Source organism: Babylonia areolata, chromosome 29 (assembly GCF_041734735.1).
Source record: "Babylonia areolata isolate BAREFJ2019XMU chromosome 29, ASM4173473v1, whole genome shotgun sequence".
NCBI lineage: Eukaryota > Metazoa > Mollusca > Gastropoda > Neogastropoda > Buccinidae > Babylonia > Babylonia areolata.
This window is the reverse complement of record NC_134904.1, coordinates 135,840-148,236: the sequence shown is the minus strand read 5'-3', so window position 1 is coordinate 148,236 and position 12,397 is coordinate 135,840. Positions and strand designations below refer to the sequence as shown.

The 12,397-nt window shown below is 39.4% G+C and overlaps 1 protein-coding gene across 1 annotated transcript in view; it reads right to left on the bottom strand.

The window, feature by feature from the left end:
• The window catches only part of LOC143274997 (clustered mitochondria protein homolog), a 76,504-nt gene that overhangs the window by 41,609 nt on the left and 22,498 nt on the right, over positions 1-12,397 (bottom strand). The window contains exons 8-12 of the mRNA XM_076579044.1: positions 9,740-9,818; positions 9,179-9,329; positions 1,752-1,888; positions 508-599; positions 26-128 (exon numbers count right to left, since the gene is read on the bottom strand). Coding sequence (XP_076435159.1) covers positions 26-128; positions 508-599; positions 1,752-1,888; positions 9,179-9,329; positions 9,740-9,818 — 562 coding nt within the window. The remainder of the gene's footprint in view (positions 1-25; positions 129-507; positions 600-1,751; positions 1,889-9,178; positions 9,330-9,739; positions 9,819-12,397) is intronic.

Below are 12,397 nucleotides of genomic sequence, written 5' to 3'. Positions count from 1 at the left end.
AGCAAGATTCGAACCGTCCACTCACAGGGGCAGCATAAGCAGCAGCATCCCCACCAAAGTCCTTGTAGTGGTCCTTCACATCAAAGCCCAGGCTGAAGAAGATGTTGTTCCAGATGAACATCTGCATCCTGAAAGCAACAAAATACCAACACTATGACCTCACAAAAGCACCGATATTTTATCACCCTTGTCAACCGCTTTGCTCTTTCCTTAGATTCAAAACCATTTGAAAAAGAAACTATATAATCTTCTGCACAATCTGTTAAAACCAACCATTTCAGTATTATATTCATTTCTTTTGCATTGTACTACTTTCTGACGCAACTAAGTATCATGTTCAACTGTTTTGCATTGTATTACATTTTGACACAACATATTCCTCAATATGAAATTCCAACTGCTCTCCCTGGGGACAGCTCATCACCAGAGCAGCAGCATCGCATTTAAAAACACTAATCTTAAAAAAAAGAAAGAAAAGAAAAAAAAAAGCTGTCTTGAAACACTGACTTTGAATCCTCTCCCGGGTTGATGGCCATGACGTTACCATCAATGACGGCCATGGCTCCCCGTGTCGCTGCCGCCACAAAGTCACTGTGAACCTGCACACACACACATGCACATACAGTCACTTCTCTGTCACATTCCCATGAATTCACCAGTATGGCTGTATAAACAGCAGGCTAAAAAAAAAGCCAAACAAAAAAACCACAACAAAGAAAAGCTGTACAGGTAAAAGCCCACTAATCAATAGGAGTGAATATGAGAGTTGCAGTTCACAAAAAGATGTGTCACAGCCTGTTCCAGTACACCAGAGGCATATTCATCAACTTTTGTCAAAATACAGTTCAGTCTGACAGACTTCATGTACATCCATAAACAAGAAACAGACAACTTCAGACTGATTGGCTGTAACAGGCAATGCAGCCGCTTCTCCAGATCTTCCTCACAGGTGTAGTGTGGAAAAGTTCATTGTGGTGCCAAAGGAAGGGATGCATGATCAAGTTAACCTGGTACACTAAACATTCACAGCATGGCTTGAAAATCACATGGGTCTTCAGAGAAGATCTGAAAGTGGTTGTGGCAGAGTGGAGTGTCTCAAGCTTGACAGAAGGGTGTTCCAGATGAACTCTGAAAGGAAAGAGTAAGCTGACCATCTTGCATCTATCTGCTTCTTTTTTCTTTTTTAATAACTTTTAAAAATGTCTATTTATGTTCTTTATTTTCTTAAGCAGATTGGTGTAGCACACATGGATCAGTCTACACAGTGTAAAGCCTCCTTCAGGGTCCCCATAGATGTGACCAACAAAATTCCACACTTTTTCCAGACGTCTTTCCAGACCAGTCTGAAGATTTTCCACACCAGAGTCAAATAGAATATAAAAAAAATCACCTACCATATGACTGACAAAGAGACTGATGTATATCCCGAAAATAAAGTTCCATTTTCAAAACTTTAAAATTAAAAAAAATATATAAAAAATTATTTATCTATTTTTCCAATGTATTAACCGCTTTGTTGACAGATACTGGTTAATGATTTTATTGAATTCCAAGACTTTTCCAGACCCTGGAGGACAAAGTTTTTTTCTTTTTTCATTTTTTTTTTCAAGACTTTCAGAGCTGGTAATGGTCCTCTCTTTTCCCGAAGATTTTTCTAGATTTTTATGGCTGTCTATGAACCCTGTCTCCTTGAAACTGATCCTAAAACTATCCACATACTCCGAGCAACCCCCTGAGGCTCTGTCGCTCACCTTGAAGATGGCCCTCTCCCTGATCAGCCGCTCTGGCAGGTTGGTGTGGGGCATCTCACGCGTCGTCTGGATCTCCTCGTTCCAGTCCCGTGTCTGCCCGGGTATGTGTTCCTCGTAGCCCAGCCGTGTGGAAAAGGCTGTGGAGAATAGATTAAACTGTACATTTTCTTCATCCACAGTTTCTGTATTTCAGTTTTCAAACATGGGGTGCATGCTGGGAGTGACACATGTTCTCCCCACACTGAACACCCACACTGACGCCGAACTATTGTACACACACCCTTCAAACCCTCTCCCCCCTGCAGGCATGAGACTGGGAAATTGTGATGGAGTCTGAAAGGTGGGGGTCTGGGGGCCGCAGAAGGCCCCCAGTGGGGGTCCATGGGGCAATGCTCCCTGAAGCTGAAGGTTTTTCTCAGTTTCAAACCATAAAATCTGCACTTGCGGGCCACCAGTGCTGCTGAGGTATTCCAACCCACAGCAGACAAAAAATCAGTCCAATTCTTCCTAATCTGAAGTGTTTTTGCTTTCAAACCTGTAAAAGTCAGCCTTGGGGACATGATTTTCAAAATCTTGTCTCGTGTGTGTGTGTGTGTGTGTGTGTGTGTGTGTGTGTGTGTGTGTGTGTGTGTGTGTGTGTGTGTGTGTTTTCAATGCAACTCTCTGTATGTGAGAATGAAAGACAGACAGACAGATGGACTAAGAGATTGAGAACGAGGGTCGGGTGGGACATGGGAGGAAAGAGTTAAAGTTTGTGTGTGTGCATGTATGTAAACTACTTTAAATTCAACTCTGTGTGAGTTAAACTCTTTATGTGAGTGAGTGAGTGAGTGAGTGAGTGTGTGTGTGTGTGTGTGTGTGTGTGTGTGTGTGTGTGTGTGTGTGTGTGTGTGTGTGAGAGAGAGAGAGAGAGAGAGAGAGAGAGAGAGAGAGAGAGAGAGAGAGAGAGAGAGAGAGAGAGAGAGGCTGGGGAACTGTCCTGGAGAGTTTTCTCTGAAAATTGGCCAGGGTCCAGGATGGCAAAGCCCATGGCTGAAAACAAAATTAGTGATTTTTAAGAGGTTTGTGGGGCCTCTCTTGTGTGTGCGTGTGTGTGTGTGAGTGTTGTTCTCAAGGAAAATGTTCTCAGCACACAAGTTTGCACTGTACCAATACAACTGACCATCTGGTCTCTTAAGCTGTAGTCTCTGTTCCACTGATAGACATGTGTGTTGGTTGAGGAAAGAATGGGGGAAGTGGAATGACTGGAGGGAGGAGGGAGTGAGTCTGTTACTGGTTATATCACTTTCAGCAGTTCAGGATTCTCAGCTAGAATAGTGGTCATGGCTTGGCTCAATGCCAAAGTTGCCACAGTCATTGACAGTGGTTTTATAAACCTCCCCCCCCCCCCTTGCCTTCTGTCACCACTGGCAGCAGACTCAAGAGAGAGGGTAGGGGTACCTCAGCAAATCATGAAAGTGAAGTCTGCAGGAGGGGGGCAAGGTTGGAGAGTGACTTTCCCCCCTCTGAAATCAACTGCTCTTCCCTGAAAATCGCGGATCGCTGAGAGTTCCCCAGAATGGACTGTGTTTGTGTGTGTGTTCAACTAAACTCTGTGAGTGAGGGAGAAAGAGAGACAGACAGAAAGCGAGCATGAGTGCGCACACGCATGTGTGTACGTGCGGTTTCAATTCAACTGTGTGTAAACAAGAGAGAAAGAGAGGGAGGGAGGCAGACAGAGAGAAAGAGAGCGGAGAAGGTGGGAGTAAAGAATGCAAATTGTATTTGTGCATGTGCATGCATTGCTTTCAAATTCAATAGATCTCTCTCTCTCTGCGCGCGTGTGCGTGTGTTCAATACAACTCTGTGTGTGTATTCAAGAAAGAGAGAAAGAGGGAGAGACAGAAAGAGGGAGAGAAGGGCAGACAAAGAGGCAGATCAGGGGGAAGGTGGGAGGAAAAAGTGCAAGTTTGTATGAGTGCATATATATGTGCATTGCTTTGAATACAATTCTGTGTGTTTGTGTGTGTGTGTGCGAGAAAGAGAGATGAGTGTGTGTGAGTGTGCACGCGCATGTGCATATTATTAAGCTCTGTGTGAGCGGTTATATGTGTGCACATGTGCAAGTGTGAAGGAGAGAGAGATAAAATAAAAAAACAGAGTATGTGTATATGTGAATGCATTCATGTGATTTTTTTTTTTTTTAAAGAGAGGAAGAGAGAGAGAGGAAGAGAGAGAGAGAGAGAGAGAGAGAGGAAGAGAGAGAGAGAGAGAGAGAGTGTGTGTGTGCGCACGTGCGCGCACGCCACTGATGAACTGTCAGTACCGCAGCCTCAACTGTGTCAGAAAAAGCACTAACGTCAATTGCTACAAAGTTTTTGCTGAATGAACAGAGGGTGAAGCAAATGTACCCATGGCCCTTGTGGCTTGACAGGGATGGATATTGCGTGCACCGGCATTTACGTGTATCTGTGCGTGTGTGCAAGTTTGCGCGCTCACGTGCGTGTGTGTGTGTGTGTGTGTGTGTATGTGTGTGTGTGCGTGTGTGTGTGCGCTCGCTCGCATGTCTGTGCATGTGTGTCAGTGATGGATCGCATGTGTGTGCATGTGTGCACATGAGCGGCACCGTGCTTTTCACAGTGATATCAATGCGTGCCACATAGGGATCGTTATCAGCATTTTGACAACTGCAATTGACTGTTAGGAAACTTTCTGACTTTGATTTTGGTGCTCTGACAAGTCACTGGATTGCCTCTCATGGGGTCAACAAACGACGCTTTCGAAAAAGCATTCAGTTTTCATTTTTGACAGATCATCCAGTCGGTATACGATATAGAACTGACGGCCCATCGGCTTTTCTTTTTCTTTTCTTCCAGAAAACGGACGCTTCGTTTTTAATGTAAATCTGAAAACAGATCTGACACCAATCGCACTTGGCCTCACCCACGGCGTCGATTTTGTGAATGGTGTCGCCTGCCCGTAAAGTTTTTTTTTTTTTGTTCTTCACTTCTGTTTTCACGATCTCATCTTGCCAGGCCCAGTTCCACTTATTTTTCACTCCTTTATTGATCTCTGCTCCAAAAATCTTCTTATCCTTTGTGAGTTTTCTAATTTTTTATCAATGACTGAAGACGATCGACGAAATCAGGTACCTTTGCAAGTCGTGAAGCCCACGAGTGAAAGTTTTATAATCCCAACCGAATACGGATAAGCTGAATGATGACAGAGAAGCAACGGAACACTTATTCTCAATTGGTTTACTTATCCAAACATGGGGTATTTTAGCAAACGCTGTGGGTCTGTCTTGTCGATTGGTCGGACAACGTTTGCGCAACATTTGTTAGTCGGAAAAAACCTCACCCCCACCCCCCCATTTTCTCAACGGATTTACGCGAATCTAAAAAATGGCCTCTGGAACCAGTTTTCGGTCGGAAATCCGACTGAAGTCGGAAAAATCTCATACCTGCCCTGTCAACCCCCCCCCCCCCCCCCCCCCTCCAATAAACACAACCCTCCCCTCCCCTCTAACCAACCCCACCGACATCCACTTATCCCCCAACCATACCTCCTCACTCGTTATGCACATGTATCTGATTTAGAAAGCAGTGTTATTATTTTATCTTATCAAATGAACTTTTTACAACGTTGCATGACTAATGTGAATTATGTGTCATTGAACAAATTGACTCTGACCATTTACCAGTGACAATGCAAGTTGTTTTTCCAAATGAAAACCAGTGTGCTGTTAATGATGTGCTATTATGCTGCACACAGAATTGTATGGAATGATGAATATGCCCATTTATATACTTCCACTTTATGTAGTGAAGACATGAGTATGAAAATAGACACGGCAATTTGTTTAATTGATACTGATGTTAATAAAGCTATTAGAATGTTTAATGATTGTATTAGAGAAAGTGCAGACTGCATGAAGAAACGTGCATCTTTCAATATTGATAGGAAGACAAATAACTGGTTTGATCAGGAATGTGCTCTTGCTAAAAGAAAAACGAGAAGACTGTTACGTAAATATCATTGTACTTCAACAATCGAAGATAGTAAATAGTAATGAATATCTAATTTGTAAACGTAACTACTTAAGAGAAAGAAGAAACACAGGGTTCCCAGGAGGTGGGCATGAAGCCAAAAAAGGACCTTTAAAGGACTTTATAAGGACCTCAAATCAGTTTAAAAGGACCTTTGCCGACATGACTTTACAGTACACCCCAATCTATTTGACATGCAGAACAGCAGACACTTACCTCTCATAAACGGAAGAACAGCTAATCCCATTTGACTGTCGTATTTAGTCTTTGCAATTCATGTCACTGTAGGCTAGGCCTAAGCAAAGCAGCAGCAGCAGGCGTGACTCACAGCCACTGTACCACGCTTCGCGTCTGCCACCGAGCAGAAAGCGCACTACTGTTAGGGCCTAGGCCTATAGGCTGTATCCTCCTACAGTAAGTACTGAGTTTCAGACGATCGCGTCGGCATCTTTCAACGCGCTTTGCAACTTGCGGTTTTGGTGTCGAAGGTGTTTCAGTTTCGTTCTCAAGTCTCTTTCTCTTCATAAAACAGGACTTAACAGTACCTTTCAAAAATTAAAAGGACCTCCTGATGAGTTAAAAGGACCAACTTGCTGAATCAAAGCACTTAAAAGGCCTTTTGACCAAAATCCAATTCCTAAGGACTTAAAAGGACTTGAAAGGACCCTACGAACCTTGAAACATTATAATACATCTATGTTAAATAAACTTACAATGACAGTTGATAGTCAAAATGAATTTTGGGATGCTGTTCATGGGGTGTTGTTTAAAAGAAAACAACATAGGAATAACATTTTGGTTGACATGTGGTTTCAGCATTTTCAAGCTTTGTTAGAACATGATGTTGATAGTGTTTTATACAACGACAGGCCTGATGTTGAGTCAGAGGACTATATGAATTGCCCTATCTCTAAAGAGGAAATATTACTTGCTTTTAGAAAATTAATAAGTAGAAAGGCAGCTGGTCCTGATGGCATAACTGCTGAATTATTTCAGAACTGAATGACCAGGTAGTGCATTTTTTCTCTAAAATGTTTAATAAACTTTTTGATCATGGCATATTTCCATATTATTGGACTGAGTCTGTGGTTCAACCAATCTTTAAGAAAGGTGACCCAAATAATCACAGAGGCATTGATTTAACTGATGTAAGCAGTAAACTATTCGGAATGATCATTAATAACAGGTTACAGGAGTGGGTGGAAGAAAATGATATCACAGGTGACTGTCAAGCTGAGTTTTAAAGGGGATACTCTACAGTCGATCACATGTTCACTTTGTTAGCCACAGTACAAAAACAGTTTTCACACAATCGTAAACTATATGTAGCATTTACAGACTTTGAAAAGGCTTTTGATTTGATAAACAGAAATCTTCTCTAGCCAGTTCTCTTAAAAAATGGTATAACAGGTAAATTGTATAGATGTGTTAGAAGTATGTATGATGTTGTCAAAGCTAGGGTACGGTGTGGTGCCAGATTGACAGATTATGTTTCATGTACGTCTGGAGTCAAACAAGGTGATGTATGCAGCCCAATTCATTTTTTCTTTGTTTATAAATGAACTAGCAACAGAAATAAGTAATAATGGAAGGCATGGTGCCATGTTTTAACTTTATGCATCTGAATTGTTTATTCTTTTGTTGGCTGATGATATTGTTTTGATTTCAGAGACTGTTGCAGGTTTACAAACACAGTTGAATAGTCTACAGTGTGCAGCTACATCTCTACAGTTAAAAGTAAATATGTCTAAAAGCAATATTATTGTATTTCGGAAGGGTGGATATTTAAGTGTAAGAGAACGATGGTTTTAAGATGGTGATGCAATGCCTGTTGTTAACGTCTATAAGTATTTAGGAATTCTGTTTTCTACCCGTTTGAATTTTGTTTCTGCATGCAAGGAACTAGCAATAAAACAAAAAATGCTTTGATCTGTGTAATGAAAAGGTTCAATGCTCTAAACAATAATTCATTCCACTTGTTTATTAAGCTGTTTGATTGTCAAATACAACCAATTGTACAAAATGGATCTGAGATATGGGGACTAGATACTGCTGTTTTACATCGTGAATCTGTCCATTAATTGGCTTTGAAGAAATTTTTAGCAGTAGATATGCGAACACCGAATGATCTAGTCTAAGGCGAAACAAATCGATATCCAATATATGTAAACTCTGCTGTGAACTGTATTTTGATATTGGCTTAAACTTTGCAAATGGGGGATAATAGAATACCATAAAAAGCCTATAAAATATTACATGATTTAGATAGAAAGGGAAAGAATAACTGGGTAATGAAGGTTTGTCTTTGTACGTTTGTTTGTTCGAATATGGATTTGGCTTTGTGTGGATGGAACAGGGTGTTGGTAGTGTGAATGGCTTTATATATGTTTTTCACCAAAGGCTTATTAATTGAAGATGGCAATCATGGTATAGTCATTTGCACATGTAATAGATTTGGTATGTATAGAACATTCTACAATAAACCTGATTTGAAACCTTACCTGTTGCTAGATATAGACAGGCATTTGAAATGTGTGACGACGAGATTTAGACTAGGTATATCAGAACTGACAGTGACTCACTTTAGATACAGAAGATTTTGTGCAATTGATTTAGTCTGTCCTTTATGTCATGAAGCCCAGAAAACAAGGTGCACTTCGTTCTCTGCTGCCCAGCACTAAAGCATATACGTCAAATGTTTATAAAACCTGAGTACTACAAGCATCCCTCTCTGTTCAAGTTGAATTTGTTAATGTTGTCCAGCAATATCAATGACACATAATTTTTCGGTATTCTTATATGAGGCATTCAAATTAAGAGAAATTGTTACTTTGTAAAACAGTTATAATGTACTTTTTGTTGTCTATAAATTAAAACGGATACAAAATACGCTTTGTTGTCAATATTAATTCTTATTTATTTATGTATTTTCGTTGAGTTGTATTATGTCTACGTATACCCCCTTCACTCTGGGCTGTGGCCTGATTGTGAATACATCATTCCAACCTATTCCATTTCCATACCTCCTCACACACACTCTCACAATCTTCAGTATGGATACAGTTCCCTCTACTCCACAAAACACACACACACCCTGCCACTGTTATACTAGTTAGTTTTTCATTTGGTTCACTGTTATAGTAGCTAGTTTATTGTTACAAAAATGTTACATTTATATCATAAAAAAACAACAAAAGTTCACACATTTTTTCTCATTATCTAACACACACACACACACACACATGTGCATACTCACATATGTATACAGTGACATATCCCCTCCCTCGATTTATTTCCCGCTACCCTAGTCTAATATCACTCATAGTGAAAAGACAAACTAAAAAACGAACCCCACCACCAATTCCAAAATCCATAATCTTACCCCCCAACCCCACTTACCATCCTCAGCCCTGATGTAGTCCACCTGGTGGTCAGGCTGTGGGGCCAGCCAGCTATACACCTGGTATGGGGTAGGCACCCGCTCAAAGGGGTGCTTCTGGCCCCGACGCTTCAGCAGCATTGCAAAGTTCCTCTTGAACGACGGAGAGATCTGCAAAAACACAGTGCAACACACACTGCTGGTCACTACGGCATCATTTATCATCTGTCACTGTCGCTTGTTGTCACCCAGCTCACCACACATATCTGACAAAAAGTGGGATTGTCAACCTGGTTTGACAAATCTAAACAAATACAGTAGAATGAAGTTGTGATTTTTTCAAATCCTTGTGTAAAACACATATTCCCAAATCAAATCAAATGTTTATTTTGATCACGTGTTATTAATATATCTATATATATTATATATATATATATTAATATATCAACACACTATTTTGCTTGACATCTATAAAGAAGTTTGGAGATATGCTACAATTTTAGTTATGTGCTTCCATTATATATTTGGATATCAATAAAAACATTTTTTTTTAATTATAAAAGGACAGGAACTCTACCTACCTGGCTCAACAGGTCTATCAGAGAATGGGACAGGTATCTGGGCTGAGCGGCTCGAGGATTGAAACAGTCTTCTGTGGACCTGAGGAACACAAAACGAACATTGTCATTACTATTCTCGGTCACTCTTTTCACACAGACAACACAATATCAGTGCAAAACAATTCACCCCTTGATGACACCAGAATGCACACACAACAGTTCTGCATTATTTTCAATCACTTTTGTCTGTGTCTGTTTTGTTTTGGTTCCATATTAATGCCGCCCCTGTTTATTTATTGACTTAAAAGGTGAGGTAATAACAGTCATACAAATAAAACCATACTCATAGAAACAAATCAATGATGCCCCAATTTATTCATATATTCAAATGGTAGGTACCAACAATCAAACACGTAACAACCTCCTTGAAGGAACAGGTCAATATTGCCTCTATCTATCTATTTAAATTGTGAGGAAAAAGTCATACACATAAAACCCCATACACAGACACAAGTCAATGCTGCCCCTATCTATCTCTAGGTGGCGGCAGTGAAAATTTAAATATTCATTACAATGACTGAAATGTGATTTTTGGCAAACAACATGACAATATAAGAAAAACAAAAAAAAGAGTAAGTGAATATCTTGATTGGTTCTGAAGATATTCCATTTTAAAGATGTGATGATGCGTACATGCTGTTAGTACTTAATATTTTCACATTTTCACAGTCATACTGTACTGTCCATGAGGGTACTGTAATGAAAACTCATATACTTCTAAAAACCATATGATAATGGCATATTGCACAAGAAAAAAATAACACTTCAGCAGGAAAGAAATAGGAAAATATGCCTGTCAAAGTAGGGGGAAATAGAAAATCAAGACATGTCAATCTGCACAGAATAGCAACTTTGAAGGTCTACAGCACTGAAAAGAATAGACAGCTGCATTTCATAATAAAATATCTTGCAGAATGCATCACAAAAAGTGCACTGAATTTTTTTCAGGCAGGATAATTAATTGAATTTTAAGTATCAGAGTCCCAAACTTTGAAAAATCTTCAATTTGACCAGCGGAAAAAAGACTGTTTATTGGGGTAGCATGCTGCAAAGATGAATATTTCAGTAACTGTCACAAGTAGGACCAGGAAATTTTGTGTGTGTATTAAGTGAAATGTCAGCTTTCAAAATAAATTAAAATCAGCCTTAAAACTTCCATATAAAGTTGGCAGAAAAGGAATGATACCCGATTTTCTCATAAATAAGGGTGCACGTTGTGGATGAGACTTCTTCAAAATTTTTGTTTTTGAAAAAAATATTTAGTTACAGCCACAATAAGTTACCAGTGGTCTTGGCTGATCAGCTTCTGCAAAATTACTGCAAATTTTTAAACAAATACAGCTTGAGAGCATTATACAGAATGGGTAGGTTGATGGGGCATTCTACAACAAAGGTTCCCAGGAGGGAGCAAATATTACTTAAGTTGCTAGCAAAAATGACAGATATATGAATCTGTTTTCTTTCAGCTCTCTAGCTCTTTCTTCCATCCATGAACCCAGTCATGCATTTCATTGTTGAAGAACCACAATAAATAAGAAATAAAAGGTGGATGATGCATCTTTATTTCTCCACAAAATGGCATTCAATTCACAAGAGAGAAAATGCACACCAAAAAATCTCACAGGTTTCCTGGCATCAGCAATAACATGCTGCTCGCTACCTGAGCTGTTCATACTGGCCTTTTTGGATCACTGAATAGGTCTTGCATGCCCTGCCATGAGCAGCCCTTTCTGCAACATGTTAAATACACAGATCAGCTCATAAGAAAGAACAAATGTTATATTCAATTTAAAACATACAACTAAAACAGAGCTCTCAGTTTAGTATATGTTTAGGATTTTGTCAATTTCGGTGTGTTTTGAGCGGGAGGAAAACACTGTGATAACAGAATTATAAAATGGCATACTAACAGGTAAGTATTCATTCAACAGCAACACAAAATTCACTGCACTGAACTATTTGGCTGCATTTACCTTTCACACAATAACTCAAATTGCAGCAACAACTTATGCTTTGACAACTGAGGCTGAAGTTTTGGGGGTCTGTCCTTTCCAGTTGCTGACAAGAGCTTCACCATCTACAAGTACTGTTCAACTTATGTGTCTTTGTTGCATGCGATTATTTACTCAAATATTTCCACTTCAGGGTACTACATTTCATAATTGAGATGAATGTATTACTAAACGTCTTAGGTATATATGATTACTAAATATTGAATATTTTATTGTTAATATGCACAACACACTTAGTATCTTATTCTTTGATATATATTTTGTGTACTCACCTTTATTAGTGTGTGTATGTGAGAATGCATGTCTTATATATATATATATATATATATATATCTATATATCAAAGTGAATATTTCATTCACAATATGTGCATGGTATTTTGCATTTTATCATTTCATGAATTATCCCTTTGTTTCCTGTTTCATGCAGTCGAGATGCACAGCATATCATGGGTTACATGAACACACACACACACACATTATACTCTTAACCCTCAAATTGCTGGATATAATAAAACATACTTCCAGAAATCATGCTTAAAACAAAGGGATAGTTTGCCTCCGCTACCTGTGCTCTGATTTGGGGCATTTGTATGCTTATCAGTAAG